Source organism: Dermacentor albipictus, chromosome 3 (assembly GCF_038994185.2).
Source record: "Dermacentor albipictus isolate Rhodes 1998 colony chromosome 3, USDA_Dalb.pri_finalv2, whole genome shotgun sequence".
NCBI lineage: Eukaryota > Metazoa > Arthropoda > Arachnida > Ixodida > Ixodidae > Dermacentor > Dermacentor albipictus.
This window is the reverse complement of record NC_091823.1, coordinates 103,025,324-103,044,852: the sequence shown is the minus strand read 5'-3', so window position 1 is coordinate 103,044,852 and position 19,529 is coordinate 103,025,324. Positions and strand designations below refer to the sequence as shown.

General features: G+C 45.1%; 2 protein-coding genes across 18 annotated transcripts in view; one reads left to right on the top strand and one right to left on the bottom strand.

Annotated features, from left to right (window-relative positions):
- The window catches only part of LOC135913822 (cleavage and polyadenylation specificity factor subunit 6-like), a 69,962-nt gene that overhangs the window by 8,219 nt on the left and 42,214 nt on the right, over window positions 1-19,529 (bottom strand). For 7 of the 17 annotated variants that reach the window (XM_070535837.1, XM_070535836.1, XM_070535845.1 and 4 more), the window contains 7 exons: window positions 19,158-19,181; window positions 16,558-16,593; window positions 12,081-12,098; window positions 11,053-11,112; window positions 8,850-8,977; window positions 8,325-8,472; window positions 948-1,160 (listed from right to left, as the gene is read on the bottom strand). In XM_070535837.1, the coding sequence (XP_070391938.1) occupies window positions 971-1,160; window positions 8,325-8,472; window positions 8,850-8,977; window positions 11,053-11,112; window positions 12,081-12,098; window positions 16,558-16,593; window positions 19,158-19,181 (604 nt within the window). In that variant the 3' untranslated portion in view covers window positions 948-970. The remainder of the gene's footprint in view (window positions 1-947; window positions 1,161-8,324; window positions 8,473-8,849; window positions 8,978-11,052; window positions 11,113-12,080; window positions 12,099-16,557; window positions 16,594-19,157; window positions 19,182-19,529) is intronic. The other 10 variants (XM_070535838.1, XM_070535848.1, XM_070535840.1 and 7 more) reach the window with 10 other exon arrangements.
- Window positions 2,038-2,619, top strand: LOC135915057 (uncharacterized). Its single transcript, XM_065448044.1, has one exon. It carries the CDS (start codon window positions 2,038-2,040, stop codon window positions 2,617-2,619), a length of 582 nt encoding a protein of 193 aa, XP_065304116.1.

Genomic DNA, 19,529 nt, shown 5'->3' with positions numbered 1-19,529 from the left:
GCGAAAACATAATCGGGATGTGGGCGCAGCAGTGAAAAAACGTATTTCAAATGAAGGCGTAGCCGTGATCGCGCTGCGAGAGCCAATCAGTCAAGAGGAGACGTGATTGACAGTGACCCTTCCACGCCGATATTGTGCAAAATAGAAACAGGATTTGCTCAGTCTGAATAAATGCGTATTGACGTAGCAAGCTTTTCGTCTATTGTTTTCATGATACCCTCGATAATTCAGCAATCAGCTAATTCGGACATTTTTTTTCTGTACCGTGAAATCTGAATTAGAGATTTTACGGCATAGGCATCCCAAGTTTTTTCTCAACTTAGTTTGAATGTGTTATCAAGCAAATTTAAAGAAAAAAATCTTGTCATTTACTTTTTCTTTTAAGAATAAACGGTGGACTGGTCCTTTATGCTTGGCAGCAAAGCCTCCTTCTGACGCTGTCAGCTCAGTGCCTGGTATTTTACCCAAGCTCTAGCTAACACAAGATGCTTCTTTTGCTGAAAACTAAGGTTTGCTTTAGAAAAGTGGTTTTCAAACTAAACGTACTTATTCAAATTTAACTTGCAGAAATTTGGTATGACCATAACCAGAAATTGCAATGTCCTGGACAGTTCCCTTACCAGGTTATCATGGTACATTTAAGAAAGAAATGATTTGTTTTCACATGAAAAAAATCAAATTTATTGCATCCGATTGACATTGCACCAAGCCTCATTTTGTCATGACACGCATCTGGTGCTTGCAGGAGCACCTGCAGTGTGGCGAGGCACAGCTTCCGAAGTTGGAAAGAAGGTTTCAAGATATGGGGGAGGGATTTGGTCACAACCTGTGGGCCGTTTTGGTTTTTATTCTAATGCCCATGTCGTGCTTTAGCGAGTTAGACCCATGTAAATAGTCACGTAATGAACTGAATTTCAAGTATGAAAAGAAACACGGCAAACGCTTACCATGCGGTGGTGAAGAGGCCCACTTAGTGACGACTGCGGTGCTCCCTCTCCTTGTCTCGGTAGCGGTCCTCATGGTAGCGGTCCCTTTCGCGGCTCCGGTCTCTGTAGTCCCGCTCACGGCTGCGCGACCGGTCACGCCTACTCGACTTCTCTCGGCGTGACGATCGCTCTCGTGACCGGTCCCTCTCCCTGGAGCGCGGACGGTCCTTACTCCTGCACAATTGCAAAACACGCAACCGGTGCACATGAGAAATTCGTTTGCAAAATCACATGAAATAATTTTCATTTAGTTAAGAATAAATAAAAGTGGTGCAACTACACATGATGCTGATTAGGTGGTATGTGCCATGCACTCTCGGCAGCAAAAGCTTACCGAAAGAAGTTTACTACAGTCAAACCTCGATATATTGAACACGGATATATCGAATTATTGCGTATATCGAACACTTTCTATATCACAAGAAAAATCAAATGCATTTTTAATTTTTTATTTTGAACGGGGCCAGATGTAAAATGGATATATCGAACTTCGCCGCCCCAGACCAAGTGCGCTCTGTTGACAGGAGGCGAGCTTTCCCGCAACACTCTCGAAGATAGCGGCGGCGTGATGGGCGTTTCAGACTGCTGCGTACGACAGCTGCCCACATCTGTTGCGCCGAGGGCGCCATTTGAACGCAGCGGCGTACGCGCGCAGCGGCTTGGCGTGGCCGTGGCTTGGCCATAGAGTTTCCTGGCTTGGCCAGGTTGGCTAGTTTGACAACATCAACAACACGTGCGTCTCGGTGCTGCTGTTTGTGCTACGCCGGTCGTTGTGTGTGTGGCGTAGGCCTGTCGTGGTTGGTGTGATGGCTGCAAACGCGAAGAAGCGTACGACCCTGACATTTGCTGCGAAATTGGAAGTGATACAGCGCGTTGAAAATCAAGAAAAGAAATAGAGCGTCGCCGAAGCTTTCAACATCCCAAGGAGTACTTTGAGCACTCTGCTGAAAAATAAGAGTGACATAAAGGCCAAGGAGGAACAGAAACAGCACTCAGGCACACGGCGGGTGCGCAAAGCTGCCTTTGAAGACGTCGAGAAGGCGCTGTACAAATGGTTTATCGACGTAAGGGGCCGGAACGTTCCTTTATCGGGACCAATGCTACAGCAGAAGGCCAAGAGCTTTGCGTTAATTCTCGACGCCGAGAAGTTCACTGCTTTCGGCATGCGGGTTTCGTGATCCGCATTGAAGAAGCTTCCGAGGAAGCAACCGAAGATTTGACGTTGGATGGCACAGAGGAAGAATGCCAGCTTGAAGAAACCTGGAGCCAGTTCGAGAGCTTTGTCGGCGCTGAGCCACACAGCATGTGCATTGAGGACTTCGTTGGCGAAGACGACAGCACTGGAACAGTGGCGGAGTTAACAGACGTGGAGATCGCTGCAGAAGTGATTGCTGAGCGGCCAAACGAAGACGCTGCCGAGGCTGATCCAGCAAGCGCTGATGTTGCCCCACTCCCGACTGCAACTGAGGCTGTAGCTGCTTTGGCCATTGTACGCCGCTACTGCGGCGCAATAGAAGGCACTGGACTGTCTCTTGTGGACCGTTTGGACTATGTTGAGGATGCCGTGGTCAAACACGCGGTTGCCAATATGAAGCAGGCTACGCTGCTTCAGTACTTTCAGCAAACTAAATAAATACTTTGTTTGAAGCTTCATGTGAGTATCTATTGCACCACGATTGGTTCATTGATTGATTTGTGCTAATTTTTGACGCGTTTTCTACGAGATTTTATATATCGAATTCTGGCTATATCGAACTATTTTGCGATCGCCGCGCTGTTCGATATATCGAGGTTCGACTGTAGTAAAATCGTGCAACATGTCCACATATACAGTTAACTTCTGTTGATGCGACCTTTACGGAAGTGAAGAAATCAGGTTATCCAGCAAGTTTAATTTAACAAGATGTAGAAAAAAAAAGAAAAGACCGAAAACTGCTGATTTACCTATCAGTAATTGGCCAATTCTAACTCGCACCCACTTTCTGTGTTCAAAGTAGAAATCTAATGTTCACCCAATTTTATTTAGCGAGAAAAGCGTAGCATGCCTCCTATTTTGACAATATAAAAAGACGAAATCACCAAAGTTTACCTTTAGAGAATAGAAATTTACACTTAATGTCCTTCATTAACTGTTACTCAATCTTAATCGATCCATTACGTTTTTCTCAAAGTTTTTACTCAATCTTAATCGATCCATTACGTTTTTCTCAAAGTTTCTCTTGTAGAGGACATTTCCTCGCAGACCGAACGAGCATAGCCCTCTAAAGAAAATACGCAGGAGTTCAAACGTCAAGTCCCTCCAGGCGCTGTATAAGTGGAAGCAATTCTGGGTCACCTCGTTGTTGAGTGATTTGGGACGCATCAACAATGCGAAGGAATGGGAAATCCTTTTCTTCTGACACAGTTGTCTTGACTGGTGGGCGTGACGAGCAGTCGGCATCGCTGTGTTTCCTCCTGGATCGGCATGTGACAGTAATATCATACTCTTGAAGGCTAAGGCTCCATCTTACTAGTCGTCCGGATGGATCCTTGAGATTCGCCAGCCAAAAAAGCGAATGGTGATCACTGACTGCTCTGAATGGTCTACCATAAAGGTAGGGCCGAAATTTACATATTGCCCAAATGACTGCAAGATGCTCGTTCTCGGTTGCCGAGTAGTTTGCCTCCGCTTTCGAGAGCTTACGGCTGGCATAAGCTATTACTTTTTCCTGGCCGTTCTTCCAATGTACTAGTATTGCACCGAGGCCGACGTTACTCGCATCGGTAAAAACTTCAGTGTCGGCTGTCTCACCAAAATGGGCAAGGACTTGAGAAGCTTACAGGCGTTTCCTTAACTCGTCAAAGGCGTCTTGTAGTTGGTCTTCCCACATGAAATGTTGATCTCCTCTTGTTAGTATTGTAAGGGGCTCAGCAATCTTTGAAAAGTTTTCCACAAATTTTCAGTAGTATGCGCATAAACCCAAAAAAAGTCGCACTCACTTTTTGTCTGTGGGTGTCGGGAACCTCGCAACAGCTGCTGTCTTTCCGGGATCTGGCTGAACGCCATCAGCACTGATGACGTGTCCGAAAAACCGAAGTTCATTGAAGCCGAATTGACAATATGCACTCACTTCATATGTAATTACGGTTTAAACGTAGTCGCAAAGATTCCCCCACCCAGACCCATTGAACCCCATGTATTGTCTGACCGCTTAAGCAGTAGTTGATCAGTGCCCACCAAATGGTTAGTGCATACTATTTTCTTTCCTTTTCTACACACACAGACACAAAATCGGCAAAATCTAATGTGCGCAGACGTTCGATTCTCGAGTTGCTACACCCGGACAACAGCCGCCAGCGATAGTGACGTTAAAACATGGGCACTATGATGCATTTCCTGCTTATACAGCTGTTTCCCATTGCAGCACACAAATGCACGGCCTTCGAGATTGGCTTCCTGTAGCACGAACAAGCTGCCGAACCCAATATAATTAAATTAGTAACTATGCAGAAGCACATTTTTGTTTTAAATGCGTAGGCATTCTATGCTTGCCCAATGAGAAAAATGTCCCTCCATCCGTCCTTGACGACCGCTTTCAAGATAAAGCCCACAGTGGCGAGCGATTGTACCTTCAAGTTGCCTGTCGCTTCAACGCTAAGAAGGTGGCGAGCACACAGCGCTCGCGAAGCTCTCGGCACAAGCCACAACCTGCCCCTTTCGCAAACGCTTTCAAGATGTGGGCCCGCACGTCTGTTTTTAGCGCGCAGCGGCGGAAATGCAGTGCGGACCAGTATTAGTAGTCAGCACTCTCTGTCCACATCGCAGATCATTTTCAACATACGGTCTGCACGGTCATGTCATAAACGCAGGCACCACCGGCGTGCGTTTGATCACGGTTCATACTGGTTCGATGCGGATGGATAAGGCGCTAGAGCGGTAACAGCTTATAATGATCAGAACATCATCAGCACACCGGGCGCCGCCACATGCAGTACTTTGCTTGTGTCATCAATGCACCTTGCACTGCCGTCCGCACCAGTTCGTGTCGCTGAAGCGCTGTTGTTTGTACTGGCCTGATCAAGTTTCATAACATTGATAATGACACTGGGCTGTGTGAAGATGAGCAAGTGGCACAATGATTACGCATACGTAGAGAACTCCCTGAGAACTTCCTGCATGAATTCTTTTTGTCATTCCGCCAGTATGTTTGCGGTTGTAGCGTTGTCGTGGTGTCAAACCGTCTCTGCTACAGCGTGTCAATGTTACCGTATTTACTCGAATCTCGGCCGACGCCGATTCTAAGCCAACCCCCTAAAGTCTGAAGCCAACAATAAAAGCGAGGACAGCGTTCACAAAATGCAAACAGCATTCATTGAATCTGAACGTGAAGAGCTCATTTAACGTCATCGTTGCTGCTAGACTCGTCGCTGTGTTCCTTGTCACTGTTACCTTCAAACAGTGCACTATCTTCGGTACCGTCAAGCGCATTAGATGTGCTGCACTTTTTAAAGGCATGCATGATCAAAGCACCTGGGATGTCGTCCCACGCTGCAGCTACCCAAGCGATGCACGTTTGATGCAGCCCGCTGCCGTTAGCATGTGGTCTTCGTCAGCCAACCAGTCCGTGTAATATTTCCGCAGACGATCCTTGAAAGGTTTGTTGATGCCGACATCAGAGAGTTCTAGTGTAGGGGACGCCAGCGGCTTGCGTACGCAAGAACTAGGGGCGACGGTACTGCGCAAGTGCAGACCGCTACGTCCACTTGTGTCCTTGGGTTGTTGGGGCACCCGAAAACATTGCTGCCCCTCGGATAAACGCAGTTGGGGCGGGGAGTAAACGGGAGTGGTCTGCATGGTGCATCCACCTGGTGGCGCAAAACTCAAACGGACGAAAGCAGCTAATATTGCTGTAACCAAGTATATTCTACTTAGCTGCTGGTGTAAATTTTCGGCACTGGCGTAATCGTGTTGCTGCCAAACATTTACTCCCACAGCAGAGTAAAATACACATGGTTACTGCAATATTAGCTGTTTTCGTCTGTTTGGGCTTTGTGCCACCAGGTGGCTGCACCATGCAGGCCGCTCCCGTTTATGGCTCCGCCCCAATGCCCCTACCTGCTCCGCCTGTGTTAACCCGAATACCGGACACGCTAAACCTCCCCATTAACTGCTTTTAATAAGAATAATTTTATGTGCTTCACTTCATATGCTTGATTTCATGTCTTAAAAAATGATAATGCAGCAAAGATCAGACACTGATGGCGCTGCGAGCGCATGCGACCTCAGTGCGGCTTGAGTTTGGGGCCGCTAACCTATAGCGTGTTTCTGCTTGCGTACGCAAATGCACCCAAGCGCTAGGGGCCCCAACGCCTTGCGTCCCTAAACTAAATCTATCAAGTGGCCGCAACTGGCCCGTCATGCCACCCAGTTTGACAGCGAGGTCCATGTTTGCTTGGGCGAGCGCAGCCTTCACGTTGTCGGTCAAGTGCCCACGGTGAGAGTCAACGACAAGGAGCGAGTTCTTTGTCAAAAGGGCTCCTGGACGCTGTCGCCACACAATCTTAACCCACTCTTCCACCATTGCACCCGGCATCCACCCTTTCTTATTTGCCCACACAATGACATTTCTTGGAAAAGTTTCTCGAGAAGTCAGTGTCTTCCCTATAAATATCATATAAGGAGGGAGCTTATGTCCATCACCTGTGCAGCACAGCATCACAGTTGCGCGCTGCTTCTCGTAGCCCCCAGAGCGCACCTTCACCTCCTTGGAACCCTTTTCATTCCCGGTGTACGCCACTGGCTTATCAGAATACACAGCCATCTGGTTGGCATTGCCGATTTGCCCAAAGTTATAATCTGCCATTTCTCTCTTTCGCAGCACGTAGCGATGCACAGCTATCACCTTTCTTTCGAAATCGCTTGGCAAATTTCTGGGTGATTGAAGTGCAAGATTGGAGGCTGAAGCTGAAGCGCTTCATGAATTTCTGAAGCCAGTTCCGGATGGCTTTGAAATCTTTTGGCATTAGGCCTCGCTCCCTCGAAAGTTTCCTAGCTTTCGCTTGGAGCTCTTCTGTTGTTACTGGAAGGGCAGCTGCTTTCTGCGTCCAAACAAAGTCGGCCAAAACTGTCTCCACTTCGTGGTGACAGCCTTTCTTTGGTCTGCTAAATGTCATCCTTGTTGCGGCACAAGCAAAAAACTGCTGTTGTTGTCCCCTCCAACGACTGACGTTTTTCTCGTCGATGCTGAAGACCTGCCCGGCTTGAAGGTTCGACGATGCCTCTGCGGCTATCAACTTTTCGCTTGAAAGAGGCACTGCAGTGGCATCTCCTGCTTGGTGCCATCGCGATAACACCACGCAGCACACCGATACAGCCGACACGACACAAGTCAAAATGACGACCTCGCTTGTGTATGGTTGGCTACTGGCACGGCTAGTAGCGGCTGCAATACTGACTTTTCTAGATGGCGCTAGCTATGCACCATATTTAGCAGTTTCAATGAAAAACTGGCGCGTTTTTTTTTTTTAATCCTCGAACCTAAGCCGACCCTAGAGTTTCGAATATAATTATTTGAAAAAGACTATCGGCCTAGATTAGAATAACTACAGTATCAAGACGTCCACATTGTTATACTTACGGAATTCTTGGATAGCAGCACTGTTGCCACCATTGCACCTTGCCAATCTTCAGCAAAAGTGATGACAACAATGAGGATGTGAAAGTGGATGATGGCCCTTCATTATCTGATGCGGCGCACACTTTGAGCGTCATGTGACCTTTCGCAGAGAAGGGGTCCTCGTGGACAAACTCGCTTGTGGTCTTACCGAATTCGAAGGTATCGTGGCAAGGTCCCCACAGCAGCAAGTGAAGATTGTAGATTTTTCACTGCCTAACCACGAATAAAGCCTGCCGGAGTGTGTGCGTTTGAGAGCATCGTGACATAGTTCTTTTCCGGCCGGTAAGTTGCTTCTAAACTCGTATTGGCGATTAATCTGTACATCGTTTAGTGCATACCTAAACGTCTATCCCAGCCGATTACGTATTAATGAGGTTTGACTGTATCTTGATTTGCTAGTTATCTAAGTTACTGATAGCTTCTGAAATTATTGTTATGCAATGCTAGGAGCCTCCTGGGAATTTCTTGCCCAGAATTTGTAAGCATTAAATTTTATGAGAAGTTTTCTGATATTCAATTCACTATTAGTCTTTTCTTTAATGGATTTGAAATTCTATTCTATTCGGTATTCGCACATGCCTAGTAAAAAAGATAATTTTTGCTACAAGTAGCAAAAACCTGGAAAAATGCACACTGACACTGACAGCCCTAGCCTGCTAAGTTGAGTGCAGCCCTTCCTCACCTGGTGCTGTAGGATTTTGATTCGATCCCATGCAAGGTGTCCTGCAGAGAGCTTATCAGAATCTTGCAGCGGTCATCATTGGCCACCTTTGACTGCTTGATGAGCGAAATGGCGGTCACCAGAGTCTCAATGGCACTGGCAAATTCACCTGCAACAAGGCATGACCAGCATTGTAAACTATTTGGTTTCTGATGAGTATTGCACAAATGATTATAACCTGTATGTTAATTTGACAACTTGTGGCCAATGCATTTTGCTGCAACATAACAGGGAACAAAATCTGTGCAACCTAATGGATATCAAAGGCTTGGAGCAGCAATGATTTCGGCAACCAAGGTACATATACAGCTGTCCAAGCATCAGAAAAGTTTCAAATAATGGGACCTCTCAGATATGAGGAAAGAGAGGCTTTAACAAAGAGCCATCGCAACAATACTTGACAATTTGCTAGTGTGTTCCCGACTTCCCCACTCAAAACAGACATTCGGCACTTCAAGGATGGCCAAAAGGCGGAAAAGCACTTGCCTGTGCTGGCGTCTGCCACAGCACGGGCAATGGCACTGCTTGACACTGTCCTGTTCCTGGACATGATCTCTTCAAACTCGGACTCATTGATGGGAGGATTCAGCGGGTCTTGCCTACACATGTTGGACCAAAAAAAAAAGAAAGCACAGCAAATGACAGGCTGCCCCGTGAGTGCACAGTTAGTATGCGGCTTGGCCTGACAGGTAAACACATAAAGAACTGATGGCTTCAATGCAGCTGCTACTGACGATGCAGCACTTCGATTGAGCCATGCTTTCCTAACATTTGACACACAATACAGCCTCAGAAGCCAGCAGCAACGAAATTTTGGACGCTACAAAATGCTTAGTTTCAGGTAGAAATTTTATATCTGAAACATGAGTGGATGGATCACAATATGCTCACAAAAATAGACATTTCTGATACTGAAACAGCAAAAGACTCTACCATTAACACTTGCCGGATGTTACACATGCAATGACGTCTCAGCATGAGCTCCGATATTAAGCAGCACCTGCAGCTGCCCATGGCATGCTGGAAAAGCTCGGAGGCTATGTGCTGGGACTTGGGTGACAGCAGCTAACCATCAGTTGCATGTGCTAAAAAAGACTGCATTGCAGACAACTGAATTTGCTGGACTGCAGTGATGTTGACAAAAAAATTACACAATTACCAGACCTGCAGCTTTGCGAAGACTGAAGCTGCTTCAGTAGTATAGAGGCTACTGATCTGTTACCAATTTAGCTAAAGAGAAATTTCGTTGCAGTTCACCTTTGATGTGACCCCACACACATCAGGCAAGCATGCAGGTACACACAAAGAAAACATCCCTTAAAGGACCTAACTTTGGCGTAAGACTCCACTTTAGCAGTGCTTGCAGAATGCAAACAGCAATTTAACACAGCTTTGCCATGAAGACATATGAGGACCAATTTCTCAGAACTGCATTGTTCCTAGGCATGGCAAAGGCCACGTTTTCTAATGATCCACTTTATATGTATAGAATGCATACTTGCCCTTGAGATTGGCCTGGACGCTGTCCTGCTATTACAGTTGAGATCACTCTCTTGGCATTATAGATAAGAGCAATGATAAACAAAATATATCTTTAGAACAGTCCCTTAACACTTTACTTTGCTTAGTTCATTCAGATTCAAGCCACAAACTACACTTTACTCTTCTTGTGTTACCTCATCTATAGGGTCAAGTAGAAACCACTCAATGCGAAGCACATTATTACGACATATGAATCTGATTAATTGAAACTTGCATTTCATTTTCTGTTAAAGACTAAACCGAAAACGCTCATCAAGAACCAAGATTAAAATTAATGAATTTAAAGCCACAGCCTTTCTTAAATGATATGCAACAGTGTTGGCCATATGCATGCCACACAAATTAATCTGCTGAACTCCACCTGTCAATTTAATTTAACACAATTACCAGGTTCATTAAATGATATATAAGCTGCTGCTGCATGTTCTGTCTTTCTTTGCCATGCAGCTGCATAACTGCCAACCTGTGAACATTAAAATTTGCTAACATCCTGAAAACACAGCACTGGAAGGGTGAGTAGCATGGATTTTTAAGAATACTGCCCAGAGCACACACCTTTGGCTGGATAATCAACTTCATCAACGATTTACCTTTAAACACAGCACACAAAAAGTAGCAAACTTCAAAAAGTGCCAACTAACAACACTGTTTTAATATCATAGTGACTTTTACAGCGGCTCTGTTGCAGCCACCTTAGCCTGCTTCTGGAATTTGAGAAGACTTGTTTGAAGCAAGCAATCTGAACAGAATTTAATTTCTGTAAAACTTAATGCAACGTTCGTACAAACATAGAATGAACTTCAATTCATAAACTTTACAAGAAATTTGGGACACTTGGCAGCTATGCAGCCGAGACAAGACACTAAAAACGTCTTTTATTCTGATGCATGGGACTTCCTGCTGTGAGACACCAGTAGTAAGTCAGTGCTTCTGTTCGCAGACTCAGCAGCCAAAAGTTCACCCTGTGCTTCAATGCATGCATCAAACCATGACCAGTATAGAACAATTAATTCCTTCATCTTCTGGCTAGTTAGCGAGGGTGCAAGCCCGTACATATGCTGCAAGCATGCTGTTAGTAGTGACAAGGCCAGCCAACCAAAAGCCAGGTTAGTAAGCACACAGGAAAAAGCAGTTGTAGCATATATACTTGTTGGCCGAAAAGACTTGCTTCTTCATGTCACGCCTGTCATGCTGCTCTCTAGTGTGCCTGAAAGAGCGTGACCCAGGGACGTCACAACCCCCCCAACCCCACTTTTGTGAACACAATGGGAAACAAACTTCAGAAACTTCCCGGGATATCAGAAAACGTTAAATATCGCACTTTTTATTTGATTTTCTAAAAGCTTCAATGCCAAATGAGCGTTATCTTGCCTTCCCTTCCAGAAATATTAAAGCCTGAGATGGGGCCAATAAATTTTCTAACTGAATCGACCAAAGTATTTTTCTTTCACCTTTTGGGTACATCTAGCTATGGATGCGGAGTGCAATATTTAAGCCTAGTAAAAAGTATTTTTTCTTTGCTGCAGCATATCTGTCACGTAGGCCTGCATTGTTGCCTGTGAGGCGTAGCATTTACGTTGCGATTTCCAAATTCTCACAGCTGTCTTGGAGACAGTTTCAAGTATTCTGTTGTTGATATTACATAATCTTAAGAAAAGTAGACTGGAATGGGGTAGGCGAATACTTCAATAAACCTATAATAAGCTAAGACAAAAAAAGCGACACCCTCATGAGCACTTAGTGGCACTATTTATCTTGCTAACACTGTTGATATCACCCAACAAAGTTAGCAGGCCACTTACCGTATTACAATTTATTTCCTTAAATTTTTAGAGCTTAAATGGGTACAGTCGATCTCCTTATTTGACCAAGGCTTCATTCAGTGCAATATGCCTATGTTAGGAACATTGCTTTCTTGCTCATAACATGCAAGTTGTTGCACATAGACACTTCGAACCGCATAGTTCGTACTACCAAGAAACTGTCCAGTCATTGGAGCATGTTTAAAAAACAGCTTGCAACTTGAACTGGTATAAAGGAAAATGCATCAACATACTATCATAATTTTTATTGCCATTCCTTGTTTAACGCACCCTGCCTCGACCGACTTTCCTGCTGCTCATATTAAGGCCTACAATCTCGGAGCCTGTATTGTATATCAGGCTCCGGACTTACCCATTCCAGCTGTAGCTTCTAAAGAAAAACAAAAACAGAAAGCTTAACTTTACTTTCGGGCACCATGTGCGATTGTACTGAAATTCACGCCCTGCTCTTGAAGCTCCGCAACCGCGAGCACCGCAATGCCAGATATGACAAAGATGCGTTTGGCAAAAAAGCAATGGCTGTTTTACATGCAAGTGTATCACATGCAAGTGGCAAGCAGCATTGTATGCACCTCTCTTTCAGCAACGTGGGCACACCTTGGATGAAGCTGGTACCAGCTTATTGGCACAACCAATTTAACTGGCACTAACTTGAAAGGCACTAGTAAAGCATACTGGGGCAAGCTTGATAGGTACTGCAGTCGACCCTATTTATAAGCATCTATCGGTTACGACGACCACATTTGACTGCATGTGCAAGGGCACTCCCCATAAGGAGGTCTCCAATTTTTTGGGGACGTAGATAAACTGTTGATATGGTGGTTGGCCACACTGTTGTGGGTGGCGTTTCTTCCACTCCCCAAAAAACATGCGCGTGCTTCGCTCGGATGCTCAGTCTTGGCTTGGCAGCCATTGAAAATGGAGCTCTCGTTGAATGCAAGCACCAAGTGCAAACAAAGTTCGTGCAGTTATTTGATTTTTGAATGCAAAAGGCATTCAACTGTGGTAGAAAGTTATCACCAATTGACACAAGTGCATGGACAGTCATGAATGGATGCCAAGAATGTCAAGAAAGAGGTGTAGGGTGTCCAGCTGGTCATACTGAAATTCACAACAAAGAAAAGAGCGGTAGGCTGTCAATTCCCGATGAGACAGTCACGAAGGTTGAGAAAATCATGTGAACATCGGAGGATCACTCTGGATGCTCTCTGCATTTTGGTTTCTGAGGTCTCCTGAAGCACCATCTACAGGACTTAAGCAGAAAAGCTGCAACATCGGAAGATGTGTGCACAATGAGTACCGTGTATGCTCACAGAAGACTACAAAGGACAATGAGTTCATTCTTCCAGTGAATTTCACCACCGATATTCAGGCGAAAAGGACAACTTCTTGGACTCGATTGTCACGGGGGACGAAACCTGGACATTACACTTTACACCTGAGACAAAGCAACAGTCGTGTGAGTGACAGAATCCTTCTTCGCCCAAGCTGCGAAAATTCAAACACAGTTTGCCGGTAAAGTCATGGCAACTGTGTTTTGAAACTGGAAGGGGTTACTGTGGGTTGGCTTTCTGCCAGCTGGGGCAACAATAAAGGCCGACAGGTACTGTGAAACACCGAAAAAACTCAGCAGGGCAATTCAGAATTGGAGAAGAGGATGTAATGCTGAGCAAGGGTGTAAGCATTCTCCATGACAATGCCCGCCCACATACCGTCCGTCAAACTGTCGATCTCCTGCAAAACTTTGGTTGAAACGTTATCACCCACCCTTGGCACGGAGCAACTACCACCTGTCCAAGTTGAAGGAACATTTGTCTGGACGGCGCTTGTGGTCTGACGACAAAGTGAAAGATGAAGTTCAACACTTCTTGAAGGACATGGCAGCGAGCTGGTATGACATGGGCATTGTAAAACTGCCGCAGCATCTACAAAAATATCTAGACTGAAATGGCGATCATGTAGAAAAATAAAGCACTCTTCAACCTTTAAAATAATGTAACTATTTTCTAAATAAAAAGTTGCTTGTGTATCTAAAAATATTAGAGACCTTACTTTTGGGATTGCCCTTGTATATATGATTTTCAGATCCTGCTTACTGAAACTGTGCGCACATATAATGAACCTTTTTAACAGTGCCATACTGTTACAACGGATACTTCAAAATTGGGTGCAGTAAAAGGAAGGCACATGCAAAGTTCTGAAGCACAAAAATGCGACTGAAATGGGCGCACGACAGTGTGCTCCCTCCTCCAGCGAAACAGCAACGAAGGTACGACCGCCGAGATGAGTGAGCGCTACGTGTGAATTTCAGAAGCCGTGAGGAACGTTACTTGTTTTCAACTCATTCAACCATACTTTCAAAGCACCGCGGCCTCCGGGATAGCATGCAGCAGTGTTATCACAGAGGCCACGAAGACAGCACTTTAGTTCCCGCCAAGTTCTCTGTGCGGCACCGCGTGCAATCTTGTGAAGTCACAATAGCGGCACTACTATTTATAGCCGGTGGACCTTACTACTCGGTCATCAAGAGTTCACAGTTCCGACGTTTTGTTTATGTTGTTACCCATAAATGTAGCGATAGAGTTCTACCTTTTGAACTCCGCACTTTTTCGACCGAAATTATACAACACGTAACTTTGTGCCTCTCGGTGCAAAAGTGGCTGATGCTGCAGCCGTAACGACAAGACCTTTGCAAAATGTCGGCATGCCACAGCAGTTTCCACTTCCAGCCAAATGGAACGCTTCCATATCGTATTAAGAATCCCCTCCTGTCCCGCTGACAGTGAAATATATAACAAGCTCTACAAGAAAAAAATGGTGGTGGCTGCCCTTGTAGTTTTGAAATGGCAGGTGGTCAGAAGTGGCCAGGCGCCATTTTGAAACTGCTACGCTGCTGCATTTCATTCTATATATGACGTTTTTAATGGAAATTTTCAGCTAGATGCGTTAGTGTTGGCAACAAAAGACGAGATACTAAAAATAAAATTTTTGGACCCAAGTGGCATCGAATCGTAACTGCTGCTACCAACTTCAGCATCGTTAATTTTTATGTGTTTTGAAGGACAAGTCCACATATAACAAACTACCGATACAACAATCACTTTTCAGGGAACTACAGAGTGCATTATAAATGGGTTCGCCTCTATATCACGCTTTTAGAGTGCTGATTATGCCAGCCTTGTTGACATAGGAACCTTAAGGCACTAAATTTTTTTTTTTTTACAGTGCCTGCTAAGGCCTACTTATGTGTTTGTAGATTAAGGAGGGTCATTCTGCATGCGATACCAAGAAATTAGTTCACCTCAAGACTTTCGGGAACTACAGAACAAATGTGCCAATGTTAAAATACTGTAAACTCCGTGGTCACATTATTGCAATTGACAGGGCGGCTCAACCAATAAATTTAAAAATGCACCAGAGAAAGCAGTGCTGGTCGATACAAAGGCAACAAAGAACATTCAATTAAAGCTCTCACAGTGCCGTGACAGCAGAGAGAGCTACAAGGTTTCATTTGTGCAGCAAGGCCACAGCACTCTGCTGAACATCAGAACTGAAAGATTACTGCAGCAGCCCGGAGGCATGACACAAATGAACAAATCACAACCAACACGGCTGCTCTTTAAAGGGTAATATGAAAAGCACACTTGCAGCAGCATGCTTCGAGGAGAAACACTTTTCAAATAAATTTGAACGTCGAGAAATAAACGTAATTTTACCAGTGATACCACCTGCCTGCGTAGCACTGCCAGAACACAGTGAATACAATTAAACCTCGATATAACAAAGCATTCAACTTTTCACAGCCTTTTGTCCATAGAATGAGAACAGAAGCGTATTTGTATGCAATTCCAATATAACGAAATTTCCCTTCCACAGCAAAGGAATGCCGGGACAATAAATGGAAACTGCCGCAGACGCAGACGGTCAAATGATCAAATTACAGGCGGCTCCTTACGAGTGCCCCTCTCAAATTGCCCACGGCGTGACAAGAGAGCCGCATCTTGGCTGTGGCTGCATGTGGCTGTAAGCGCTGCTGAGCGCATATGCAGCTGCGCACCCTGCTGTAGAGGTAATCTACCGCACGTGCAAAGAGTGGGCGTGCCGAGACCGCATGGCATCATGTAAGCTGTCTTCCCGTGTGTTTAGTATCGAAGGTTGCGCAATCTCACCCAGTGGAGCGAGAGGCAGACGAAGCATTCGCTTCCCGCTGCTGGCGAAGCTATCAGCTACGGGGGAGGATTGCACGCGAAAGTGTGTCCATACCGCCTATGTGAAGATATCGTTGACGTGGCATGGAACCATATCCCTCATAGTTGACTCCCAGATCCATCAAAATGAATTGTTTTCTCACTGAAACTTGCTTTCTTCGATTGCCCGATTCCGAAAATTCTGCGGCCCCTTTCCATGCAAGAAAAATCGATTGGCAACAGCACTTATTTGCATAAAATGTCGAATTTCAATCCAACGAAATTTCGATATAACGAAGCAAATTGCCGATTTTACCTACTTTGTTATATTGAGGTTTAACTGTGCTAAGATAGAGGCCTAAAACAACACAGCTATAGTAGATTACTTCAGCACCACAGCATGGCTTGTGGGCTGGTGGTTAACAATAAGCAGGCCCTCTACAGCATTTCTTCTGGAGTTGGCACATTACCTAAAGTACCAGACTGCAGGGCCTGGAGCCACTTCATGCATCACAGAAACACAGGCATCCAGATTTTTTTTTGGGGGGGGGCACTACAGTAACACCCAAGATGTGCAGAACAAGTCAATTTAATTGCCGCAACCCCACTCCAGAATGTTTATGAGTCCATAAATTTGAGTACCTTGAGGGCATAGATGATGATGCAGGCAACATACTCCTGTTATGGAAGAATCGAAATAAAAAGAATTGAGGACGTAAACAATCACAGAAAGAAAGGGTTCACATATAATACACCGAAATAGTACTACAGAGCCAGACATGCACTCAACAGCGTCATACCATGCAAGACAAATGTGTTGAAACAAAACCACAACAGCAAACTACCTGCCCTAGTCTTTCTTTTTTTGCAGTAATCAGAATTTATTCTGCAACACAATGCACTTGTACATAACATTAGGAGTATGGGCTGAACTAAGCTAGGCGATGATTTCAAAGTACAAAAAAGCTTTTCCCCTGTTTCTATATGCACTAGTGCATAACTTGCAAATGCCCTTTTCATTCACAAATGTCACTATCAACACCATCAGTACTGTAACCATTTTATACAGAGGTACCTTGTTATAAATTAGCAGACCTAACTGAAGCAGTAGAAATGGTCTTGCAATCAACGAAAGACTAGTACAGTCATACCTCGATATATCAAACACGGATATATTGAATTATTGCGCACATAGAACCTTTTCTATATCACTGGAAAAATCGCATGCATTTTTTATTTTTTATTTCAAATGCGGTTGGACGTAAAATGGATATATCGAACTCTGCCACCCCGGACCATGCGCACTCTATTGACCGGCAGTGAGCTTTCCCACAACATCCTTGAAGATAGCGGTGGCGCAATGGGCGTTCCCAACTGCTGCACACTATAGCTGCACACATCGATCACACCGAGGGCGCCACTTGAACGTAGCGGCGTACATACGCGGTGACTTAGCTAGTTCAACAATGTTCGACAACATCAATGACGCAATATATTTGCCGCACTGACACCTCCTCGGTACTGCGCTCTGCACCTGCCGCGTCTTGCGAGGACTGGCGGTTTGCATCTACAAAGACGCGCGACAATGCACGCTCACTGGGCTCATCCATAGACACCACTTAATACTTTGCTATTAACAATGTTTCAATATGCTTCGACTGACGGACGTGGAGATCACAGCAGAAGCTGCGGCCAAACGAAGACACTGCCGAGGTTGATCCTGCATGACTTTTTTTAGGCTTGTAGCACAGCTCAGAACGAGCAAAAAAGGAAAGTGGAAGGGGCAATGAATAGGAAAGAACAAAGTACCCCTTCCACCTTCCTTCCTTTGCTCATTCTCAGCTGCGCTACAAGCCTAAAAAAAGTCACGACACACCAACTTGCCTAAACTGCCACGCTGTTGGTCCTGCAAGTGCTGATGTTGCCCCGCTCACAACGTCAACCAGGGCTTTAGCTGCTTTGGCCCATCTACACCACTACTGTGACGCTATAGGGGCACTGGCCTATCACTTGTGGATTGTTTAGACTGTGTTGAGGAATCCATGTTTAAGCACACGGCTGCCAATAAGAAGCGGGCTATACTGGTGCAGTACTTTCAGCCAAATAACTAATTTGTGTGAAGCGTCAAGTGAGTATTTACTGCGCCACAATTGGGGTGCGACTGGAGATCGTTGTCCGGAGCGTGTTTTTGGTTGTGCCGCGCGCAGACTTCGCACAGCGGATGAAGTCGGCGCGACATAGGCCAATTGCATGCGAGGCAACCAAACACGTGCTCCGAACAACGATCCCCGATCGCACCTTTGGTTAATTGATTGATTTGCAGTACTTTTTCACTCGTTTTTTACGTGATTTCATATATCGAATTCTGGCTGTATCGAACTATTTAGTGATCACTGCGCTGTTCGATATATCAAGGTTCGACTGTAGCATGCATCAAATGCACTTCCACCACCTTACAGAAATTAAACGCAGCAATATGCTTGATTTACAGAAACCTATCAGCACACAAAGATCAAAAGCTACATAACAGTGCTCTAATGTGCTTGCCTACAGCACAAAGGGGCAAGTACTAAGATACTGCACAGTGCCTGCCAAACTTGGGACGCAACTGCAGGCCCCAAAGAGACACCGAAGCCAAATATTGCCAAAAGACAACCTGAAGTGGCAGATAAGTGCTCCAAATCTCCAAAATATCCCCATTACCAAAAGCGAACTTTTTGTTAAAGTAAGAACTCAATTTTTGGCTTCTAGTTGCCAGTGTAGCACATGAGACGACCCCCATTTGTTGTAACCGACAGGAACTGTGCTCCTTCAGTCGCTACGTTCTTTGCGACTAAGCAATCTCTTGACATGAAAGCACTTGCAAGGTTCGAGAAAGGCTCATCTAACAGTCAAGTTTACTTTGATGTTTGCTTTTGATGCCTCTTTTATCCGGCAGCACCCCATCAAGATTGCAGCTCTGATGGAACAACAATGGCTTCACACATTTGGTGAATACACGTGCCCATTGCTCCGGGCCAAGCAAGCGTACCCTCTGTTCCAAAATAGTGCAGCTCACTGCAGCTACTCGAAAGCAGTACTGCAGCTCCGCTAAGCAGTAAGCATCGCGAGAAGTGCATAGTGACAAGGTCAATTCTCGAGCTAGGGTAACTAGTCTGCAGTTTCTTGCACAGCATGTTCAAAAAACAAGAAGCAAAGAAAAAAAAAAGAAGTATGAACCCCAAGCAGAATTTGTTACTTGCCTCGGATCTACTGAATAAGGGTGGCTAGAGGACAGAGGAAACGGAAGGAAAAAAAGAAGAAAAAAATAGCAATAAGAAGTACAACAAATCAAAGCTGATGCAAAATGAAACAAAACAAAACAAAGACAGGCAACAAGCAAGCAAAACAGAAAATGAATGGCCAAAGCCCAAGACATGGCAGTTATCGTATCAAAGCAATGATTAAAATAATACTATCCCGACCACAAGGCACACTTTCGATTGTGATCAAGCCCTATCAAGATCAAATTGCTCGATTGCGATTGGCTCCATTCAGCAGCTTGAGCAACAGAGCCATTTGCAATAGAGAAATACAATTCTGATGGGGCTTCGAAATTGTCCAATGTGAGTTGA